This window comes from Neopsephotus bourkii, unplaced genomic scaffold, assembly GCF_033783945.1.
Source record: "Neopsephotus bourkii isolate Nb327-2 ecotype Australia unplaced genomic scaffold, CSIRO-AGI_Nbou_v1 NB_1120, whole genome shotgun sequence".
NCBI classification, from domain to species: Eukaryota; Metazoa; Chordata; class Aves; order Psittaciformes; family Psittacidae; genus Neopsephotus; species Neopsephotus bourkii.
The window spans coordinates 4,261,845-4,284,349 of NW_026901606.1; the positions used below are offsets into that span (position 1 = coordinate 4,261,845).

The 22,505-nt window shown below is 42.7% G+C and overlaps 1 protein-coding gene across 3 annotated transcripts in view; it reads left to right on the forward strand.

Moving 5' to 3' along the window:
* Positions 1–22,505, forward strand: part of FGD5 (FYVE, RhoGEF and PH domain containing 5) — an 89,314-nt gene that overhangs the window by 15,534 nt on the left and 51,275 nt on the right. For all 3 annotated transcript variants that reach the window (XM_061362505.1, XM_061362506.1, XM_061362507.1), the window contains exon 3: positions 16,283–16,412. In XM_061362505.1, coding sequence (XP_061218489.1) covers positions 16,283–16,412 — 130 coding nt within the window. The remainder of the gene's footprint in view (positions 1–16,282; positions 16,413–22,505) is intronic.

The window sequence follows — 22,505 nt, forward strand, 5'->3', positions numbered from 1 at the left end:
AACACTGGGAAGTGATGAAGCACAGTGGAGCTCCACAGCGCACACATCTGCAGGGTAGTGCTGGGCAGAAGCTGTGCTAGCAGGGCCAGACAGCCTCTTCCTCACTCTGCTTTCAGCAGTTTGCACTGTGTGCAGCAGGCTGACGCTTGCGTGTGGAAAAGCTGGCCAGTCCTTTGTGTTCATGAAAAGCCGCCCATCTTAGGTAGTTCTTGAAGAACCAAGTTAAAAATACTAAAACTACGTCAATTGCTGTGACTTGGGCCCATTTATGAACTTCCTGTGGAAGCCTGTTGTTTCAAAGGGAGAGCCAATCCAAACTGGTTCAGGAAGTCTCAAGGTCAAGGCATGAACATATTTTTTCAGTCTGCTGCTTGTTGTGCATGCAGTTTTTGCTGTTTGGGGAGAAATGAAGGCCAGGCTCCTGACCAGCCCCTTTATCAAAATAACCAGGGTGGAGGGAAAGAGCATCAGGCAGACAGCAATGCATACATTGCTGCTGAGATAGCTATTATTTGCTTTATTTGTCAGGATATTTTGGACAAAGACAAAGCTTTGGTGAAATTAAGTGGGTAATACACCCAGTAACACAGTATACTTGGAGAAACAGCATCTGGTTTGACCATAAAGCAAAGCAAATCCTACAACGACAAATACATGAACCTATTTATGCAAGCATATGTGATGTATGGACATGAATGTTTTATTTCCTACTAAAGCAGTTCTGCCTAAAATATCTCTCAATACATTTAAGCTCTATAATATGGATACCTATAAAACACAGCCCTACCACAACCACACAGGGATTAAAATTACTTTGAACTCCTGCCTGCTCGTATCCCGAGGCATACTTCAACCATTTGAGATTACAAATGTGCTGGATTAAACCCTTGCAATATGTGAGACTTGAGCCCATGAACTTCTCTTTGGAGCATTCACCTGCAGAGCACTGGTATTTAGTATCTGCTGATCCCTTATGGAATTGCTACATTTTTGATGAATGGCCAAGTTCAACTCTTTCATTACATTTCAGAGAACAGAATGTGAGAGTGCTATAAAAGATTATAATAATCCAGGAACCTCCAATACCCTGTTTGACTGGGGAAGAGCAAGGCGGGAGGGGGTTTTACAGAGATTGACAGGTGAGAAGATTCACTGTTTAATTTTCTTGCTTAAAAGGAAAGCCTACATGGAGTACATTTAAAGCAATAAGTTCTAATTATAAGCAATCAAGTTTATAGAAAAAATACAATAATGACAATGTTCTAGAAATGTGTCTTAACTTAGAATTACCATTGCGAGAATAGAACAGGGAATATTGCCCCCTGAAGTGCAGTTACTGAGGTGCGGTTATCCCCAACATTTAGCTATGTGGTATCAATAATTAAACTCTGATTTGGGTGTATGAGAGTATAGATCATCATTAGCCTTCTGTGCAGTGTAGAAATAGTGGGACGTAAGTGGAATTGAACAAAACTCCCCAGTTCTTTTTTCAGTCCAGATAGCCTGAATCAGACTCAATGTTCATTTGCTTTTCAAAAGTCACTTTTTAGCCCCTTTCCTCTGAAGAGTTACGCTATAAAGTGCAGAGCAACACAAGCCAATTGTTCTGTCTGAAAGCAAGAGACAGGTGTGCCCCACCTCTGGGACAGCACACTGTACCTTATGGCATTGCCCTGTCCCTCGGCAGCTGTAAGTCAGAGCAATTTCACCAAAGTTACTGGCTAAACTTCCATCACATGAAAGCCAGAATTGAAGTATTCTGTCATGTCTTAAAGAATAGCTTCATTAACCCAGCTTGACCTTCAGAGCATCAGCCATGCACATGGCAGTTTGACAAACATTAAGGGTATGGGAGACACCTCAAACACTCATTCTGTAGTCTACCATAGTACCACTTCCAGTGCTTTTAAGAGAGATGGAGAGAGTCTTTTGTCAGAGTTTTGGTACAGTGAGGAGGATGGCACAGGCTGGCTGTTTTCAGACTTTCATTCCCTCGTTTTGCTTTCTACTTAGAATCCGTAATATGGATTTACCAGTTTTGCCAAGTTTCAGTCATTCTTTCTGCCTGCCATAGATCATAGCCTCAGTATGCTTTCCTCATTGGCAAAATATTCTGGAGTATTTTGGAATGTTGTGGTTCACATATTCGTCCATCATTCAAAAAAATGTAGCTATAATTGCAGTTCATAAAACAACTCTGATCTCCTGTTAGAAAAGAAACCAGAACTGTTTTTCAAAGTGTGGTCTGCTTTACTCAAATTCACACACTTAAACTCATTCCAGGAGTACGAGAGAGCTGGGAAGGTTTCTGTAAAGGATGTTAGAAGAGTTTCAGAAGTCTCTGCATGACTGCTTAGAGATGCCTTTCATTCAAATATTAATTAGACAATCAACAGAGACTTTAAAGGATTTTTTAGAAGATGGTTGGGATTAGAGTCTGGCCCTGCAGATTGCTTGTAAGCAAAAAGCACTTTTTCTTTCTTTTTTTTAATATAATAAATGTTATTACCATTCTTTTCCTTTAAAGGCTTTTACTCTTTAATAAGAGGGTAAGTAGGAAAAACCTTCTTCCCCTCTAGTAATCCCTAGCCTCATGTGCTTTAGTCACAGATAGGTGTGTTTGTAAAAGTGCGTGTAAGAAAATGAGTGAGAGAGAAAAAGTGCAGATAGTCTGCACGCTAGAGAATTAACTGCAGAGCTCATGCCATCCAGTGTCTATGCCTGAACTATGTAGCACTCAAAAGCCCTTAAAAACAAAATACAGTCTGTTTGGAAGGTTATTGTCATTAAAGCATGAACATAGAGATGCTGATTCCCTGCTATGCTGAAGTCCTCAGTGGATGTTGGCTTTATTAGCAGCTGGACTCCATTCTGATGGCTACTTTTCTGATTAAATTACAGAGCAGAGAAGGAGGAGTGTGTACATGTGGGCATCTTCATGTCCTGAGGGCTTGTAAGCCTGGGTAGATTTCTTTGTCTTCTCTGTTTACATTTCAGTAATACATTTCAGTGGGGTTACACAAGAGGAGAGAGTCTGCTGTGTATTGCAGATTTGCCCTGGTTGATGGCTATGCAACACAGCCACGATGTTGGTGTGATTTAAGCATTCCCAGCACCACACACACAAAAAAAGCATGTACTGCAGACAGGGTGATGAGGCTGCAGATCAGCAAGATGCAGGCTGTTTAAAATGGTCAGGTTTTTTACTGTCACTGAGTGTTCTACGCATGCCTTTCTCCTCTCCCACCCCCACCCTGAGCCTTACTGAGAAGATTTATTGAATTAGAGGTTGCACATTACAGTTCTGCCGCCTTTCCAGAATCCACCGCTCAACAATATGGGGGTTATCTCTACATTAGATTTGCAACAAAACCAGCAGAATGCTATTGCATTTTAAACAAAACTCTAATCTAGGAGTTTATGGTTTGTTGTGCCACCCAGCAAAGTTATTTATAATGTACAGCACATTTTTAATTATCCTACAAGAGTTCTCCTTTTACAGGACCCAAGGGGGTTAATGTAAAAACCACCTTAAAGATTTGCTGGTCAGTGCCATGCAACAATTAATTTTATCTTGAGCAACCAATTAGACTTAATGGATGGAATAACATATTTAAGAAGCAATCTGTTTTGCCAAGACCCCTTTAAAAAGAACCCTTTCACTTGAGTAATTGGCTGGATTAATTAGATGCTATCAAAAGGCCTGGAGCAAACAGATTTAGACCTTTCATCAGTGAACACCTTTTCCTGCTCTGTCTGGCTCATGCTACATCAGCTTTAACAGTATCACAGGAACATCCTCAGACTTCTCCGAGAAAATACCAGTAGCTACTAAAGAACTAAGACAAGTGGTAGTTGCTTGGATTCAGCAGTCTCCAGCTATTCTCAGCTGTCTCAAATCAAATACCTCTTCAGTCTGCTGGAAGTTTGTCCTTGTGTCTTGAATACATTCAGTAAGTTTGGGCCAAAAACTTGGGTATCAACCCACTACTTCTCCCTGTTGGGCCCTCTGGGCAGATGGACCTATTCAAGGATAGCTAGCTTGGTGTTTCTGATGAAAGCTTCTCAGGAAGGCTGGCGGACCCCCTTACATTCCAGGTATCAGACTGCATTCTTAGTTCTGAGAGCTCGCCACAAGAGTCTCTTCCTTGCACACATGCCCTTCAGAAGAGTTGGACTGCATACAGTACAGCATATCTTTTGAAGTCAGGTCTTCTGGATAAGGACAATATGTGAGCTAAAACTGAGCACCTCAAAATCTTTCCTTTACACTTTCTGCCTTCACGCTGTCAGGCTTAAAAAAATCTGGACAATGGCAGTGAAGAAAGAATGCATCACAGTGAATACCCTCAGGGCAAAGAGCCACAGTGACAGCAACATATAGCAAGGTGACAAAAATGTAAAAACATCTTTTAAACTGTGCTAGACAAACAATTTATCTTGCCCATTTAACTGTGACTGCAGTTCTAGGGGAAAACACTGCTTCAGTGCCTGCAAGAGATTAAGTAACATGTCTGTGTAACTGAAAAGCCTAGGAAAAGGCGGGGGGGAGAAAGGGAATTCTGTAGTTCCCAGCATTTATTCTGATTGTTTCATTTGTGGGGGTGGGGGAGTGGGGTATAGGGAAAGATAGAGATACCAAAGTAAATTCAGAACTAAACCATAGTTTTGAATTGCAGAATTAAGTTCATTTTGATTTTCCATAATTATTAGGGGCAGCAGGATCAGAATTCATTAATAGACCAATCCCAGGCCAATGTCGCAAATCAACACAATTTTTAATCGTTCCAAGCCTGATTTTTCAGCTGAAAAAGCCCCAGCCAAGCAAAACTGTAGCCAGCTCGAATTAGAATTAGAATCTGGGAACTGAAACTGACATTTCAGGAGGCAGAGGAGAGCGTTTCCACTCAGCCTCATGTACCAGCAGTTCAGCTGTTTCTCTCTCTCTGGACATATTCCGGTTAACCACTGGGTGAACCTCTGAAATGCAAGAAAATTCAGTTCACTTGATGTTTCCTCAAAAGGCCAGGGAAAAAAGTCCAGCTAGAAGGTCATGGTTAGTTTAGAATTCCAGGAGCTCTGTTTGTTTTCTTGGTAAGGCTGCAGGATAGTTGAATCTCAAATCCTGTTAAGTGCTTTTAGGTCCAAAGGGAGTCCATACTGGAAGGGCAACTTTTCAGTAATATTAAGAGGTTTCTTAGTAGTGTCAGTTCTTTTCTATGTCTCCAGATCTCTCTGAAAACATAGGAAAGGCTGCCAAACCTCCCTGCCCTTCTGATAGGGAGGTATTTATGCACACCCAGGTTGCAGGAGCTCAGGAACTTTAAAACCCAAGAGGCTGGGCACTGCTTTGTTCAGGACTGGTCTCTGTGAGGGGGAGAGAAGCATTTCAGACACAGTTTCCCTTACACTGCCCGAGGTCACTGAATCTTTCAGCACCAGCACTAAGAACTACTATTACAATGATGCAAGAAAAAGCATTTTTCAGTGTTTTCCTACCCCATGACCAAATGGCAGGATGAGCCTATGCTGGCCTGAGAGCAACAGACAGCTCAGTTCTCGGCTTGTGTTTCGAAGGATCTACTGTCTAAACCCCCTCAAACTTTTCATAGTAGCAGAATTATTTTGGGGATCTTAGCTTAAGGCTAAGACACATTTAGCATAAATTGCCACAGCTTCAGAAAGTGTCTGTGGGAGAGATTTACGCCAGGATTGACCATCTATGAAACAGCCCTCAACAGTAAAGGACATTTTGGTCGATAACAATAAAGGTTGTATAATCTGTACAAATTCCTTTGTGGCTCTGGATGCAAAATAGTTGGAGTAATGCTGATGGCAGTAAGAGAGGAGTTTCTTCAGTCTCACTCAAGTAAAAAAATACTTCCTCCTTGTTTTTGGGGTTGTTGTTATTGGTTGGTTGGTTGTTTTTTCTAACAGGGAATATTACTATTGTCATCTGGACAGCTTTCCTTCTGATCCTAGCTATACTGGATTTTACCCCTGGCTTGTTCCTAGGCCTGACTGCACAGCATTGAAAAAGCAGGTGATCCTGCTATACAGGGAAATGAAAACTACCTTTCCATCTTAAGAGTTCTGCAGGGCAGCATGGTGTTCATTATGTTGAACTTACTGTATTTTCCATGGAAAATATGGAATAACGAACTGGCAATAAAATGAAAATAGACCGTAAAGACTCTGGTTCCAAGTTTGAGTGAATAGATGACACCACCAAAAATAAAGAAAGAAAGAATAATCAGGAACATACCCCTGATCTCTAATCTATGATATGTTCCATTTCATCAGACAGTTTCTTTCTGTGAAATGTATCATCTCTTTCTAATTGGATTTGTTACCCTGAAAACAGGGTCCATCGCCCAGTGTGCAACAACCATTTCACATACAGAGCTGAAGCATTTGTTTACCCCGTTTGAGCAAAAAAGGGGTGTGAGGTGGTATCCTGCAGAGCTGGCACCCATCCCATGCAAAATTCACAGATGTAGACAATTCAGTTCAGATTAGTAACTCCTCATAACCCTCTCACCACTTAAAGATCTGTCAGTCAATTTACATAAGATCACGTCACTACTATCTTTACTATGCATGCACAGGGAAGGGATGTTTTGACATGAAGGCATGATCTTTGGAATTATAATGAGGATAGTTGATCTGAAGGACACCCTAATCATGTTGTGCTGACATGTTGAAGTTGTATCGTGATGGTGTCCATGTGTTTCCAGGACGTATCAGTCTTAAGGATAGTTTTTCCTGGTTAGAGATTTGTTAGCCCTGTTTCTTAATCTCCCTATACAAGGCCAAAGCCTTCTCCACAGCTATCAACTCTTCATTAGGCAGTGTTGCTCCCAGGTTATCCTCACCTCTTTGGAGGCCCCTGTATTTGTTCAGTCTTTCCCATAGTAACACAAATGCTGTTTTTTTAACTATATATCTACATAAGTTCCAATTTTCTAACTATATGCCTACAACAGATTCAGAGGTCATGGTCAGAAAAGTATTGGTAAACATGGCATAATCGGGAAAGTCACTGTGTAAGTGGAAACTGGATGAGAAAACGATACCATGCCAGATGCTCATTTGGGGTACATTGGCATGCTCTGTGGATTTGTACCTTTGAGGATCTGAGCAGCTGTCTATGATTTGACTGCCCTGGTAATTCAGTTTAGCACCTGAAACCGAGTGAGAGCAAACATTTTCCAAAAGGGAAAAATTCATAAAGAGTTCTATGAGAACAATAATCTGTTCTGAGAGAATTTAACGGAAACTCCTGTATGCTGTAGCCTAAGATATAGAAAACCCAGTCTCTGCTTCTCTGAGGTCTGGTTTTCATCCCAGATAATTTTTTTCATTTAAGTGATAAGTGAACACATCGTTTAGGGCAGAGAACAGTGTACCTGCTGCAAAACATCTTGCTATACCATACCATATAGGGCCAGACAAGATCTTTTCAGAGTGGTTAGAATTACCTCTTGACCTTTTACAACCTTTTTTGCCAGTGGCTTCAACACCACAGTTTGTAAAGTAACGCCTATCTGCAAAGGGGTTTTTGTGCACATCAGTGATTTCCCCATGTCAGTCATGTAGCCAGCCCACTGGGAGTGTGTGCATCACTCAGGCCACCACATCCAGACCAAAATAGATAGTATTTTTTTTACCTTCCCACATTGCTTTAGCCTCTTTGATGGACTTGGCTGTTTTGAGGTAAATGTAGAATGCAGATCTCAGAGCTTGAATTTGAAAGGAACAGGCTGATAGGTTTACAATATTTCATCCTGAAAATGTCAAATATCACTTTGGGGCCCCACCCAAATCAAAATTCTTTGGTTTAAAATTAGCACCTTATGTTAAGCTGGATCTTCTGAAAGGATTATAATGAGTTGGATCCATTTGCTGCTGTAAGGATCACATTTGCCTAACTGACATCTAATCACATCTCAGTCCAGGCTAGATTCCAGAATCAGTAGTGTAGTCCCAGCTGTACCATATGTGCAGAAGTACAGAGCGGCTGCTGTATCATACAAATCTAAAGACACTAAGGAACAGGACTTGCCAAAATACTCTAGTTCTGTGGTTCTTAGCGTAGTCAATAACCTCGTTGTGCAGCCATGAAACACATCTAGACCCAGGTTTTTACCTATTTAAAACTTTATTATGGTTGTGGGACAGCAGAAGCACTAGGCATCACCAGGAGAGCCCACACTGCACTAGAAACATGCCTTTGTTCTGCCTAGCTCCATCTGCAAAACTCCTGCAAGTGATTTGTGCAGACCACAGTGTCCAAAGCCCTCAGGCTTACCTGCTTTTTAAACGTGACATTGCTCTGGGATTAACCATTTCTGTTACAGAAATGACAGCCAAAGCACAAAGTTGTTAAGAAACATGCTGAAGATAATGATAAAGAATTTGCAGTAGGGCAAGGGCTTCAGCTTTGCATCCCAGATAGTGGTCTCCCCACAAAGGTGTACTTCTCACACTGAGAGGACTAGCTGAAGATCACTTCTTACAGGAGAGATCTTCTCCTTATTAATGCAGTCCTATGTCCTGGCTTATTCTGTCATTGATTTATGAGAGGAATAAGTCTTTCAGGGGTGTCAGAGTTAAATCAGAGAGTCTTATTCTGCGCAAAGATCACAAGTATAAATATCAAGTGACTCCACTAAAGTCAGGATAAATTCCTCCCAGTTTTTCACCACCATATCCAAACTCAGACTGTCACTAAGATAAATATTTTATAGAGGAGAATAGGGCAAAAGTGCTGGATAGTTTCACTGCCAGAGGCCGTTTGTGTTGTGAGTAGGGGTTGCTCAGCAAATCACTTGAAACCCATCCTGATTAATTAGTAGATACTTTCTTTGCTATCTTCTGTCCCTTGACAGATGTGCAATATGGCAAGTTTCAACATGATGGAGATGTATGGCCTGCACGGTCTGGGAAGGAAGAAGGGTTTCACAGCACAAAATAGACTTTTGTCAGTGCCAAGCACTTGGGTCTTTTTTGCCCCTCTCATTTCAGGTTTCCAAGCATTGCAAGGATTCAGCATAGCAAAAGGTTGCCAGAGATGGGGACCAGTAGTGTTCTGGAGAACAACAGGGCTGTGATTTAGCAAGGGAAAGAATTAAAACAGAAGCATAAGAAGAGCTGTGCTCATTCCTTAAGGAAAACCTCTGCTGGTGCTGCTGGATAGCAAAGTCCTAGGTGCCTGTGAAGCTAATGATTTAATGAAAGTAAAAGCTCTGTGGTGGCTGACATGCGATATAAATAATGTGCCCAAAGGAGTCTATAAAGGGCAGAGCTACCTTTAATAACCTATTATGTATTATCAGCTGCCCCATTGTACCTTCTGGCATGGTGGGCTGCTGGGTGCGGTCCAGGCGAGAGTCAGCCCCTGCTAGTTCATTGCCAGGTCATCTCTAGGGAGGAAGTGTTCCCTGTTTACAGGAAATGCAGGACAAGGGCTGGAGCACCAGGCTGAGCACAAGCTGAGGCCATCACAGGTCATGGAGAGGGGTGTCACTTGTCCAAGGCCCGAGGCCGCTGTGTTGCATTTTCTGGCATGTCCAGCTTTTAGTGTTGCTTTGTTTTTCTAGTGGTTTTAAGTCACAGGGCTGGGGAGGGGAATCCTGCACCCGGAGTACATGTGGCTGAGCCTGAAACATGGACTGGCTGTGCAGGTTTGTGCAGGAACCTCAAGCAAGTGCAGCCCATCCATCTCAGCACACCTGGGACATGGCTGGTAAAAATTCACTGTCAGGCTTTCTCTTATCCCTCCTCTGCTTATCCTGATCCAGGCTGGGCCAGAAGATGTTCCCTGAAAGGGAGCCCAACCCCCTGCCTGGTCCTCACTTCTTGCCTTCCCTTCTAGAGCAAGACCTGCCCCAGCTCCATTGCTCTGTGAGCACCTCCAGGAGCAGTGGTTGAAGGTGGGAGAGTTTTGTCTCTAAAGCTGTTGAGAACTGAGCACAAGCCTTCTGCACCCAACCAAAACTCCCTGTACCCTCTCCTATATCCTGCACCACACCAATGCAAGAAAGAGCAAAATTCAAATTGAAACTTTCATGGTATGAGGAAGAAGTTTCTGGCCTTGGCAGCCCAACAGCTTTGCCTTGGAGTGTGAAACGGGATTATCCCTGTGTTACCTTGCCTTGTCAGGCTATGTATGTTACTAGCAGTCATCATGCCTTGCGTGCCTTTTCCAGACTTCAGCTGTGATATTTGTCTTGATGATCTGCTGTAGGAGGGAACTGGCTGGCTAAACACATGCTGCACTAACAGGCATTTCCTTTATCGGCTTTAAATGCATTTGGACTTTAATTTCCTTTAGTAATGAGCCTTTCTTTTGCAGAAAGACTAAAAAAACCCACCCTAATTTATAAATAGATGCAAGAATTAAATAATCAGTTTTAATAAAACCGGGTCATTCAGCACCCCCCTGCCTCTCCCAGTTACCATCATTGCACTGAGTTCATGTGATTCTAATTTTTTGCAATAAAAATGTCACTGTCTGAGAAAGACAGAACTTGAACACTCTGCTGGCCATGTGACCTGAAAGAAAGCCAGGGATGGGGATACTTCATGTAGAAAAAAGATGCATTCAATCCATTTGGTCCAATAATAGAGGGGTTTTTGGAGGGCTGTGTGTGTTTTTTTCTCCTTCCCTTCTGCATGGAGGGGATTTTTATGTACGTGGGCTTTGCATAACCCAGCCGTGTTCAGGTTAGATTCTGGTCTCCCCCTTTGCACCCAGTACCCTACATCCACTTACGAGCTAAGATACCTATGACACAGGAATCAGACTGGGCACAGGCCGGGGTCTGTGGATGGGAAGATTGTAGCAGCAATTTACTAATCCTCTGTAAAATAAGCATATCCAATTTATGTGTTGATCTCATCATCACCCAGATGGCTTCAGGGAGGTTGTACTTGTAGAGGACAAACTCCACAGAGAGAGAAAAACTATTGGTACCTTCCTAGGTAGTTCCTACAAACCTTTGTTGCTGACTCAGGTCAAATAATTGCCAAGACAATCACCAGTACAGACAGAAAAGTATTTAGGGTTAAAGGCAACATTTGTGTCAGAGCTTGGGTGGATCTAGACCTAACTGAACTCTACACCACTGCCTCTGTCTAGCAAAGAATTGGAAGAATTGGCTTTCAGCAATCTAGAACTGTGGTTTCACTAACAAACGGATGAAACATCCTAAGGAAAAAGCCTTTATATCCCCACAGAAGGCAGTGCAGAAGTGCCAAGAAACCCAGAAAGTTCACTGACTTCCTTTTGCCACTGTGTGAAAGCAGTGAATATGGTGAGCCATGTGTTGATAATTACTGGTAACACCAGCTTTTAATAGTAGTTGTTCCACTGCAGGAATGGGACCAAGGATGTGGTTTCTAGCCTCTTCTACTGCTTTCTTCATCTTGTGGTGACAGTTTGGATCAAATACTGCTTTGATCTTTACTCGCAGGCACTTCTGAAACCATAAGAAATTTCCAGAAATTAAATCAGGGGGCTCTTTGGCCCTTCAAGTATGTTGGTGGTAGAAAAGTTGCATTATCTCTATCCTGCGGTCAGCAGTAGCAGTCATTTTTCTCCTTCTTAGTACCTGGTGCAGTGCTGTGGTTTTGACTTTCTGCCTGAGAACAACGCTGATAACACCAGTGTTTTTAGTTGTTGCTAACTAACGTTTACTCTGGCCAAGGACTTTTCTGAGTTTCATGCTCTGCCAGGGAGGAGGGGAAGCCAGGAGGAAGCAGAGACAGGACACCTGACCCAAACTAGCCAAAAGGGTATTCCATACCACAGCACATCATGCCCAGTATATAAACTGGGGGCAGTTACCCAGAAGGGAGAGATCACTGCCCAGGTCAGGCTGGGTATCAGTCGGCTGGTGGTGAGCAGTTGTATTCTTCCCCCTTGTTATTCCCCTTACCATCATTATTATTGGTGGTAGCAGTAGTGGTTTGTGTTATACCTTAGTTACTGGGCTGTTCTTATCTCAACCCACGGGAGTTACATTCTTTCGATTCTCCTCTCCATCCCTTGGGGAGCGGTGGTAGGAAGGTGGGGAAATGAGCCAGCGGCTGTGTGGCTCTGGATTGCCGGCTGGGCTTAAACCACAACAATCTCATTTGCAGTTTGCATCAGATGCAAAGAAAAAAAAATATCAGGATCTCTAGAAAGAGAAAAGTTCTGTCCTTTTTTTTTCTTTTTTTTTCTGTTCTTCTCCCCAGATCCTATTAAAGACAGTGTCAAATGTTCTCTCTTTCTCTGTCCTGGCACTTGCCTCCCTGGTACTCCCACCAAAGTGAAGGTGGCAGGAAGATAATCCAGTTGTCATTTACTGATTGCTGCCACAGTGGTTATAAAACCTGAGCACACTCTGAGCTCTGTTTCTGGAAGTAATTCAGCAACATATCCTTTGCCTGAACTCTTGAGTGTTATTAGCTTGGATCATCTTTTATGCTGTATATACCTTAGGAGACAAATTATGTTTGGTTCGAATATGAACACAGCATAGGCTCCATAAATGCTTGTTCACACTGTTCTTTACACTGAAAGTATTGAAGCACTGAAACCTGCCTCCAAAAGAAAACAATATCCTCCAAGGAAGCTTATTGCAGCTGGCTGGTAGTGGTGTGTTACACTCTTTGTCATTACTGATAAGCCACACAGCCTTTTTCTCCAGGAAGTGCACTTTGTTATGCTGAAATTTTAGAAGTCCCCTGTCCCTGAAGGAGGTGCTCGGGAGCTTGCTTTGCCCTGAAGATGGGCTCAGTTAGAGATGCCCTGCTCCCTCTCATATGATTGATATGGTGGGAACCCCTGTGGCAATAAAAGTGCGTATCTGAACCCTACACAATGACTTGCTGCTTCAGGAAGGTGTTGAGTTGCCCTTGAGTAACCAACAAATTTCTAGCACAGTTACACTGTCTAAATAGATTCAGTTGCATAGCAGAAATACGTTGTCTGTTACAACACACATGATCATACCTTCTAGACACTGTAATGGTCTACTCCACTGGCATTTGAAGGGACATTGCCAGCACATCTTAGCAACCTAACCAGCTGCATTTCAGGTGTATAAAGAGCCACTTGATGGAATGGATGGGTACTCCATACTATCATAGAGCATGACTGGGACTTCCAGGGACACATTACTATAAACACCTTACAGGAAAGAGCACTCCTCCTCTCCCCTCATGATCACTGCTGGAGCACAGGCCATGAAGCAGAAGGCAAGTGAGATTTATAAGCCTTTCTTTAGGATGGATCACTTCATGTTCAGATTGATTGAAACAAACTGCAGGTAATCTGATCCTTATTGGTGCAGAGGACTTGGCTCACGCAGTGGAAGTGACAGACCTTAGGTTTGGATTTCCATATTTCCAGCAAGTGAGTTGTTTCGGGGGTTTTTTTTGTTTTTTTTTTCTTTTGAGGCAGTTGGTGGCACTAAGGGAAGTATGGCTAAGCAATGAGCATACAGGCAAGCATCCTTATGTGAATAGAAATACATGGTCTTCCTAGATCTTTATTATAGTAACCTTGGCTGGGTATTTTTGCCACTGTTAAATCTCCCAGTTAAATTCTTACATCTCACTAATGCTGACTGAATAAAAATCCTAAAGAATTCATGTGATCACTACCAAGGGAAGGGGCAGAATTGGCTAGGTTATTTGAAGGATAGGTGTGGAATTAAAAGAAGGGCAAGTATCTCTTTGAGAATTGCACATTCAAGCTAGATAAAATGCAGTATTTGCCAGTCTGTGAGTCATGTTCTATGAGCTCTCACACCTGCTTTGTATCTCCACAGTGCTCCCTCACTTCCCATGCACAGACCACCTGTGCTTATCAGACTAGTCCAAACCTGTGCTGCAGAAGGATCATACGTAGTAGAGATTTGTGTCTTGATTTTATTAATAAAAAATCAACAAAATTAACAAAAAATAGCCAGTGCTATTACAGTGGTCAGGTTAGCTTCTCTCTCCTTGATGGCTTCATCCTCTGCTCAGTAAAACATACTTTTCCTTTGAGGCCAAATGCAAACATCACTATAGAAGCACAATAACCAGAGAGTCTGTATATGCCAGAACACCTTTTCTGGATGTACCAATACATGTTCACAGTGAAGGCAACTAGTAGAGTGCATCTATGCAGTTTCTCCCTACTCCATACCTATCAGCAGTTCTGCTAATTGTAATGTAACTGGTGCTAAATAAAAGAGTTGTAATTGTCACCCTGCATTTCTTCAGTCCATTTAAGGCTAGACTGTCCCAGAAGGCCCATTGCTTCCTTTGTGGTGCTTGGAATGATTTTTCTGTTCTCAAACACCTAGTTGGAAGATTTCTCCAATAGTGACAGTTTACCAACATCAAAAGCAATCTACATAATCTCTTGGAAAGTGCCAAAACGTGTCCAGGTGATTTTCACTAAGATAAAGACTTAATGTGTGGCGATGGTAACTGTTTGGGCATACCTGAAAAGTTTGCTCTGTGGATAAGACCTTGCCCTGCATTACAATTACTCTCTCTATTGTCCTTTCATAAAATTTACCAAAACCTGTTGTGCCTCAGAAGTCATCACTGCCACCTATCCCTGCATCCTTGTTGATTTCCTCCAGGCACCTGTCAGTGGGATTAGTGAAGACAGAGCTGTCCAGGGCACTGTCACCTGGTGACCAGTTCCTGGGAACAGTTCAAGTCTTCAGGAGCTAGGAATGTATGGAGACCACAAGAGTGAAGACATATAAAATGCATGAAAGGATGTAAATTCATTGGAGTAAAACATGCTGGGTATCAGGAAAGGCGTTCTGCCCAGGAGCTCTGTGACAATATGGAACAGTCCCAGAAGTAAAGACCTGAGTGCTGCTGGAGTGGCTGGAGAAGGGCAGATTGGAGTGGATGGCACAAACATGTCTGTGCCCACCCCATGTGCAAATGAGACCCAGAACATTTTGGGACTTCTCTTTAAACACGAGGCAGTGCCCCTGGACTGCAGGACTACTATAAATGAAGCCCATGCATCAGTTCAGCAATATTGCAGGTTTTGCTACTGTATGAGCCTTTAATAACGCCATTCACAATGATTATTGCTCTTATATACAGAGAAGCTCTTCCCAAATTATAATGTGTTCTTACATTAGCTATTAATAAGCGTCCTGAGCTGCTCCTGTGTCTGCCTTGTTCTTGCTTTCACTTGTGCTGAGGCCCCTTTGCTGTTGTGGCCATGCAGGATTTTGGAAGTACAGTCATGCTGCCTATACTGCAAACCTGCAGCCAGGAATAACGATCAAGAGAGGGCAATGGTGAGGAGCAGTGGTGCTGCCCAGCCCTCCGTCTGGCCAGACCAAATGCACCGGCCAGCTTGTGAGAGCTCCTCACTCTGCAGGAGGGAAGCACTGGTGCCATGAAAGAAAGGCTGCAGGCTGCACCTACACGGGAGACACAGAGCCCTGTCTGCAGCTTGGGGTGAATACACATGCTTAGGGAGTTCCCTCTCTCCTTCCTTTCTCCTTCCCCCTTTCTCCTTTCCCTTCCTTTCCTCTCCACTCCTTTCCCTCTCCCCCTCCCTTTCCCTTTTTCTTTCCTTTCTCTCTTTCTTTCATTTTCCCTTTCACTTCCAAAAGCAAATGTGAGTCTGCTCAGTGGCCCTGGGAGTCTCTGTCTTCATTGCCCTCTCACTTACCTTAACCCATTTTTGCCCAGCCTCCTGTCTCTCTAGCACTGGCTTTGAAGCTTTGTTATTTGTATACATCTGGGGTCCCCAAGTGGGAGATTACATGAGGCAGAGCTGCGAAAGCAAATTAATAATGTTTCAAAGGAAATGAGAACTAAAGAAATCATATTGTTTGTAACCGATTGTTACAGTATCTGTATTTCATTTTTAATGAGCACCGAGACATTAGTATGATTTTATTGCATTCACTTTGAGGGGCTGACTAGGGAGAAACAAAGCAGTTCTTTGGGCTTTTTTTCCTGACTAAGCCAGAATATTAATCCTTCAGAGAAGCTTGAACAAGTTCAGTTAAGTTCCCACTGCCACTGCTCCTTTCAGATCCTTCTACCTGCCTAAATGGTTGCTGTTGAACCTGGTAGCAAAAAAAAAACCAACAACCAAGCTTGAGAAATCTTGCTATCTATCTATGCCTCGCAGTTCTGCAGGGATTTACTGCCCCCTGACTGGTTACCTCTGGGCAATTGTGCATTTCTTATTTCTGAGTAACAGCAAGTGTCTGGGAACACCAGTGAACCAGTCTGTTCTTTGTCTCTGCAGTGCCTACACTGAGCCCTATAAGGTGTGCCCAGTATCTGTCATATCGATGGAGGTCGTCACATCAGATGAGGAACAGAAGAGTTCAGAAGATGAGGAGAGCAGCCCTGGTGATCCCAGCCTCATCAACAAGGTAAAAAGAGCAGAAAATGGGGAATGCATGAAACCTGGAGATGGAGGAACATTTTGCAGAAGAACCTAGATTCTCAGGTCTCTCTGCTCTTTGCCTGGTGCTTATTTAGAAATGTCAGAGCCATCATACCTTTGTGGCCACCATACTCCCCAGTGCTCTAGCAGCAATTTACCCCTAAGGCATGTGGCAAAGCCAAAGAACTGCAGACCTAAGACAGACAATGAAGGCAAGGCACGGAAGACCTGACTTGAATGTCAGGAAAACATCTCACTTGGAATTAGCTACAATCTTAAGAATTTTAAAACTACATTGAATGAAATAATGACAAATACATTAAAGGGACCAGTTCTGCATTGGCTAAAAAAATGAATAAATAATTTAATAGGTCTCAGGCATCTCAAAATTCTCTCATCATGGGAATATGCACTCATGGTTGGGTTTATTTTACTGACTTCTCATGAATAAAACACCTCTTAAACAAACAATGGAGAAAAACACAGAAATGTGACAACAGCCTAAGACCAAACAAGGCTATTTTAACCTCCAGTAAGCAGACTAACAGTTTGGTTATTAAAGAAATGGCATGAAGTACTTATAGGCACAAGTTTATCTTTGTTTGTCAGAGATTTTGCATACATTTCATAAAACCTAGTATAAGCCTAACAATCTGTGTCTCCAGTGCATAGCCTGTTTGGTATGCATGATACAGATGGGTATGTTCTTCTGAAGTCTTCCAATTTGATCCCCAGGAAAGAAGGTTGCAAAGGAAAACAGCAAATGCTGATTTCCTACACATCTCTCTGGCATTCATTTCGGCCTGGTCTCTCAGTGTCAGCACAGCACAGCTGTAGCTTCTTGATTGTAGATGGCTAGTGTCTGATCACAGATGTGCCAGAGCCTTCAAAAGTCTGCACAGATAGCACTCCAAAACCAAACTCAGTGGCTACATAAGAGTCAACTCTGTCAAGGAGAAGTGTAAGTATATTCCTTCTAGACAGATTGGATCTCTTCAGCATTTCCAGAATGCGAAGCTTTATTTAGGGGCAGGTGTAGAGAGAGTGAAGTAGAAGCTGCCCCCTCACCAGGACACCAATTCTTGAGAACACAAAAAGAAACTGCAAATGAAATGACAGTGAAGGGCAAATGAAATTGCTATTCTCTCATCTGAGGGAGAATGGCTTCCTTTGATTTCCCTGTATGTCATGTCACTTTTAGGTCTACCCTGCAGGGTGCTGAGCTGCCTCTGGTACCAGTGGAAAAGACTGCGGTTTGATCTCCTTGCTGACATGAAACAAATGAAACAGTTGCAAGCATTTCTTACCTTTTTTTCTTCTGAGAGTCATAATTTTTTTGGTTGGTTGTTTTCACACAGGTTTTGAAAGCAAAAGTCTTTACATTTCTGATACTCCCTGTTAATTTTTTTTTCCAGTTCTACTAGCTGACAAACCAGTAGCATTTATGGAGCATACACCTGTGTGTTATCCAAGCTGGTCAGGTTTCTTAGCATCTCTTACTTGTGCTGCCAGTGGAAAAGTGACAACAAAATTGTGACTTGAGTTTAGAAGGGAAATGCGTGCAATCACAATGCACTTGGAAGTAAATTCAATTGCTAAAACCAATTTTAGTGCCTTTTTTGTAGGGTTTTACTCACACCACTAGGAAATGATGGTTTTCTAAATGTCTCCCTTATTGCATCTCATGCATTTTAATTGTTCTGTTGTGCTGGGGTAACCATGCGCTGCAGCTATGCTGCAGAAGGCAGCAGCACTTTTGACAACAAGGATGTGCTTCAGAGTCTAGCTGGATGTATCCCTCCCACTCTTCAGACAAACACAGACTAAATGTCTGTACATGCCTGACAGAGAATCAGACGGGTCTGGTTGGTTGGTTGGGTTTTGCTTCCCAAGATAACTGTCAGCAAGGATCACAGTATACAGGACCAGACATCCACAAGCTCCTGAGGAGCTGTCTTAAAACATGAGTGCAGGCTGTATTTCCAAGATGGCTGATGAATTAGCGCATGTGGCTATTTACCCTGCTGAGAGGCAGGCCAGGAAAGTAGACATTATCTGATTTGCCTATTATAAATTCTGGCTGTAGGAAGATTAGCTATTCTGAAATCTACTGTGCTCTAGCTACAGACTAGAAAGATGTTGGAGGAGCAATAATTTCATCCCTGGATGACAAGCTGAGCTGGGCTTGGAGAAAGCTGAACGCCTGGAGAAAAGAAAGCTTCAGGGAGACCTTAGAGCAGTTCCCAGTGCCTAAGGGGGCTACAAGAAACTTGGAGAAAGCTTTGAACAAGGGCCTGCAGGGACAGGCCAAGGGGAATGGCTTGAACCTGCCAGAGGGGAGACTGAGCTGAGCTCTTAGGCAGAAGCTCTTCCCTGTGAGGGTGCTGAGGCACTGGTACAGGGTGCCCAGAGAAGCTGTGGCTGCCCCATCCCTGGCAGTGTTCAAGGCCAGGTTGGACAAAGGGGCTTGGAGCAAGCTGATCCAGTGGAAGGTCCCTGCCCGTGGCAGGGGTTGGCCCTGGAGGAGGTCTTTTCCAGCACAAACCAGTCTGGGATTCTATGATTCTATGCATAAGACATTTGCTTAGTAAGCCGAATCAGGGATCTGTACTTGTACGTGGAACCAAGAAGAGATCTGAGATGAGAAGTGGCACTGAGACACCTTTGTGCATCTTTGTTCTTGTAGCTTCACTAGGATAAGCATCACTTTGGACAGACAAAGGGGGAAAACATTCAGTGCAGGGTTCTGAAGTGAAGGATGCAACAGATTTAACTGTTGTCTTTCACTTATGCCAGCCACAGGACAGTGACACGGGAATCTTCCAAGGTGCCATGCAGCCCACAATGGTTTCCGACCCTACTGCTCCTGCCTTCTTTTATTGTCTTCTCATGCAAATCTTCTGGGTTCCAAAGGAACATCAACTGCCCTGTCAAAACCTGTCTCTAAAATAACAAAGCACAAATAACTTGTCCAGTTCCCTGATGAAGTGATGTATCCCTTGCAGCAAAATCCTCAGGACAACACAGAATGGCCATACAACATGGAAGAGTTCAGAAGCACTGTCACTTGGGGAGAATTGAAAGGCATGTTGGTCTGGATGCCAAAAATAGTACCATGGATTTTGAAACAAGCTAATCTTGTTAAAACAACTGTTGGAGGCTGGCCTACTAAGAGCTGAATTTGGATTTTATCAAGAGACAAACATCCACAAAAAACCCCAGAACCTGCTGGGGGTTTATGGGTTGATTTCCAATTTAAACAATAGAAACTTCGTTTCCATTTAGTTTAGTTTAAATAATGGAAACTAATTTAAATAATGGCATGAAACAGCCTAGATGATAAAATCTCCTCCCTGTGTTCAGATATATGATTTTCATTTGCATTGGGCTGGATTCTACCTGCTGCCTTTTGCTGTCATCAATGAATTCCATGCACCCCATGAACTCCAGCATGCTTCGTTTTTTCTCAGCTGCTTTCTTCTAGCCTGCTTGCTGGGGAATCGCAAGGCTTGCAGTTTGCAACAGAAATCCTCTGTTTCTTTTTAAGGCTCATTTTAATATGTAAATACGATTTAAAAAATAGCTTTGTACACACATTTCCTGGTATTGTTTCAACAGCTCGTCAACTTTGAATCCCTGCCCCATGGGGACCAGATTCATACGAGTGTGGAGAGATTGTCAGGGCCTGCTGGAACCCCTGTTCTGTGACCAATTCAAGTCATAGCCAATAATATATGTTGAGGTGTTTTTTACATTATAGGCATTATTTTAAAGATCAGACAAAGAGGGGCTTTCATCTCTACTGTGTCACAGGAATTTTTATTACTAAAAACCTATTTGGAATGGAGCAGGTATAAAAATGTAAAACAGGAGGTGAGTTTTGCATTCCTGCCCTTATTCCACTGGGAGTGTCTCAGCCTCGGAGAAGCTGGGCATTTGTCATCAGAAGTCACCTGCTGCTTTTGGTTCTCCTGTGTAAGACTAACAGTGAAAATTCTTTCTTTCTGGTTAAATAAGCACTTTATTTCCTTCTCTTCAGCCTTCTGACATACGGTAACAGCCCAGAGAACTCAAATGCAGGGAATGCTGTAGGTTTTCTTAACCGCGGTGATTCTACTTGGTTATACTATAAAAAGCAATGTTTTTTACACTACCGATGAGATTCACTCTTGTTTTAACTCCTAAGCTGATTTAGAAGAGCTCCTGAGCCATTTCTCATTCATGTGTCTTTTATATATGTTCATTTAATTAAATCCTTCCCAGCAGACCAGAAGGTGACCCATGGCTTTTCTGTACTGTGCTCTCAAGGTTATCTGATGGCATTTTTGCTGCCTGCAGAGAGGAAAACAAACAAACAAAAAAACCCAAACCAAGAAAAAACAAAACAAACACAAAAAAAACCCAAAACAAAAAAAAACAAACAAAAAAGAATTAGGGATTCCAGTTAGAAATAAAAACCTTGTCTCAAATAAACCAAAGACTTTATCTCCAAGCTCTCAGCCTTCACTCACTAGGCAAATGCTCAAAGTCCAGGATGTAGAGCCTCAGATTTTTCCTTTCATCTTTGAGCTGGATTCAAACCTGAACTCTGTGATTGTTTTTTACTGCTAAACCAGATAAATCCATCTTGGACTCACCCAGCTAATGAGCATTAAAGGAATTAAAGGGGAAATGAGCTTAATAGCTCAGATTTGACTAGACACCAACTTCAAACTGAGTTCCCTTTGGCAGAACTTAGGTTTTGTAGCAGAATTTCCACTTTTAAAAGGAAGATTAGAAGTAGACAATATAATCTTGAAAGTCTATTTTTGAGAAGCTCATCCCCATGGTTTGAAATGGACTAAATTCAACACATGCTGGTAGGCTTCACCTACTGCTGGTTATGATCTGAGCTTTTGAATTGCCCCAGTAGTTTGAGGAAGATGCTGCATATGCTGGATCATCAGCTACCCTCCATAGCTTGCACCTCTCACTTTCGTGTCAGAATCTTCAAGCAAGAGTCTTCAGACAGTTCTTTTCTTGTAGACACTTTTTAGGACTTCTGGCCAGTTGATCCCTTTTGCCACTAACCTGCTACAATCTCCAATTGTTACAAAACTGAAGGCAGCCCCAAGACAATTCTTTTAACACACCTAACCCTCCATCTAGCAGAAGAGAAGCACCCAGCAGGGAGGAGTGAATTTTATGCTGGATCCAGAGAACATCAAAACCTATCTGATGCAGATTAGAGATCAAACTTGCAGTCAAGGCAGCAAGCTAGGTGCTAGCCTTTAGGTTCACTGTGGGAAAATCAAGCCTTTCAAGGGATTCACTGAGATGATAGTATCAGGAATGCATTTGCCTTCCTACCACTACATTGATAGCTCCACCCGGGGAAGTAGGTTAGGCTTGGGGAAGGACAAACACCTGTGGGACAAACCACATCAGGGAGATGCAGCAGAGGCCCCATGGTGGTGTGAAAATTTTCTGAAGTAAGTGTACAGAGAGATGAAGCACAGGTTTTGGGACTCCATGGGGATGAGTAAGGGCAGGAACCCATCCACCAAGTTAAGAATTCATTTTCTCCAGCATCTTGCAGAAAGCCATGCAGACAGTCCTGTAACAACACTATACAATGTGTTGTCCTGGACTGCACTTCAAGAGCCATTTCCATCACATTGCTTGATTCAGACTGTGTCACACACATGCTAAAGGTATGCTGATCAAACAAAGCAACAGTCTTAAAATTAAACCTAATAGTCAATGGAAGGCATTTAGACTGTGATCATTGCACAGTTTGCACCACAGTGATAAAAGGCTGAGTCTTCCTTTACAAGGTGCCTTTGGAAGGAGAAAGTAGCGGCTGGGTAAATGGGGTGTTGTAGCATTAGCTATTTTATGAACTCTGTTATACTTAGCAATGGCATATAGCTAACCCTACATTAAGCCAGTAGGCAGAGGAACAATTAAAAACACTCTCTTAAATGGGACTGTAAACACAGGACGAAGTTTGAGCTGAAGAACTGAAGTGAATCTCAGAATATATATTAAAAAAAAAGGATGTGATTAATCTGGGTGAGTACCTGTAAGAATTATAGTC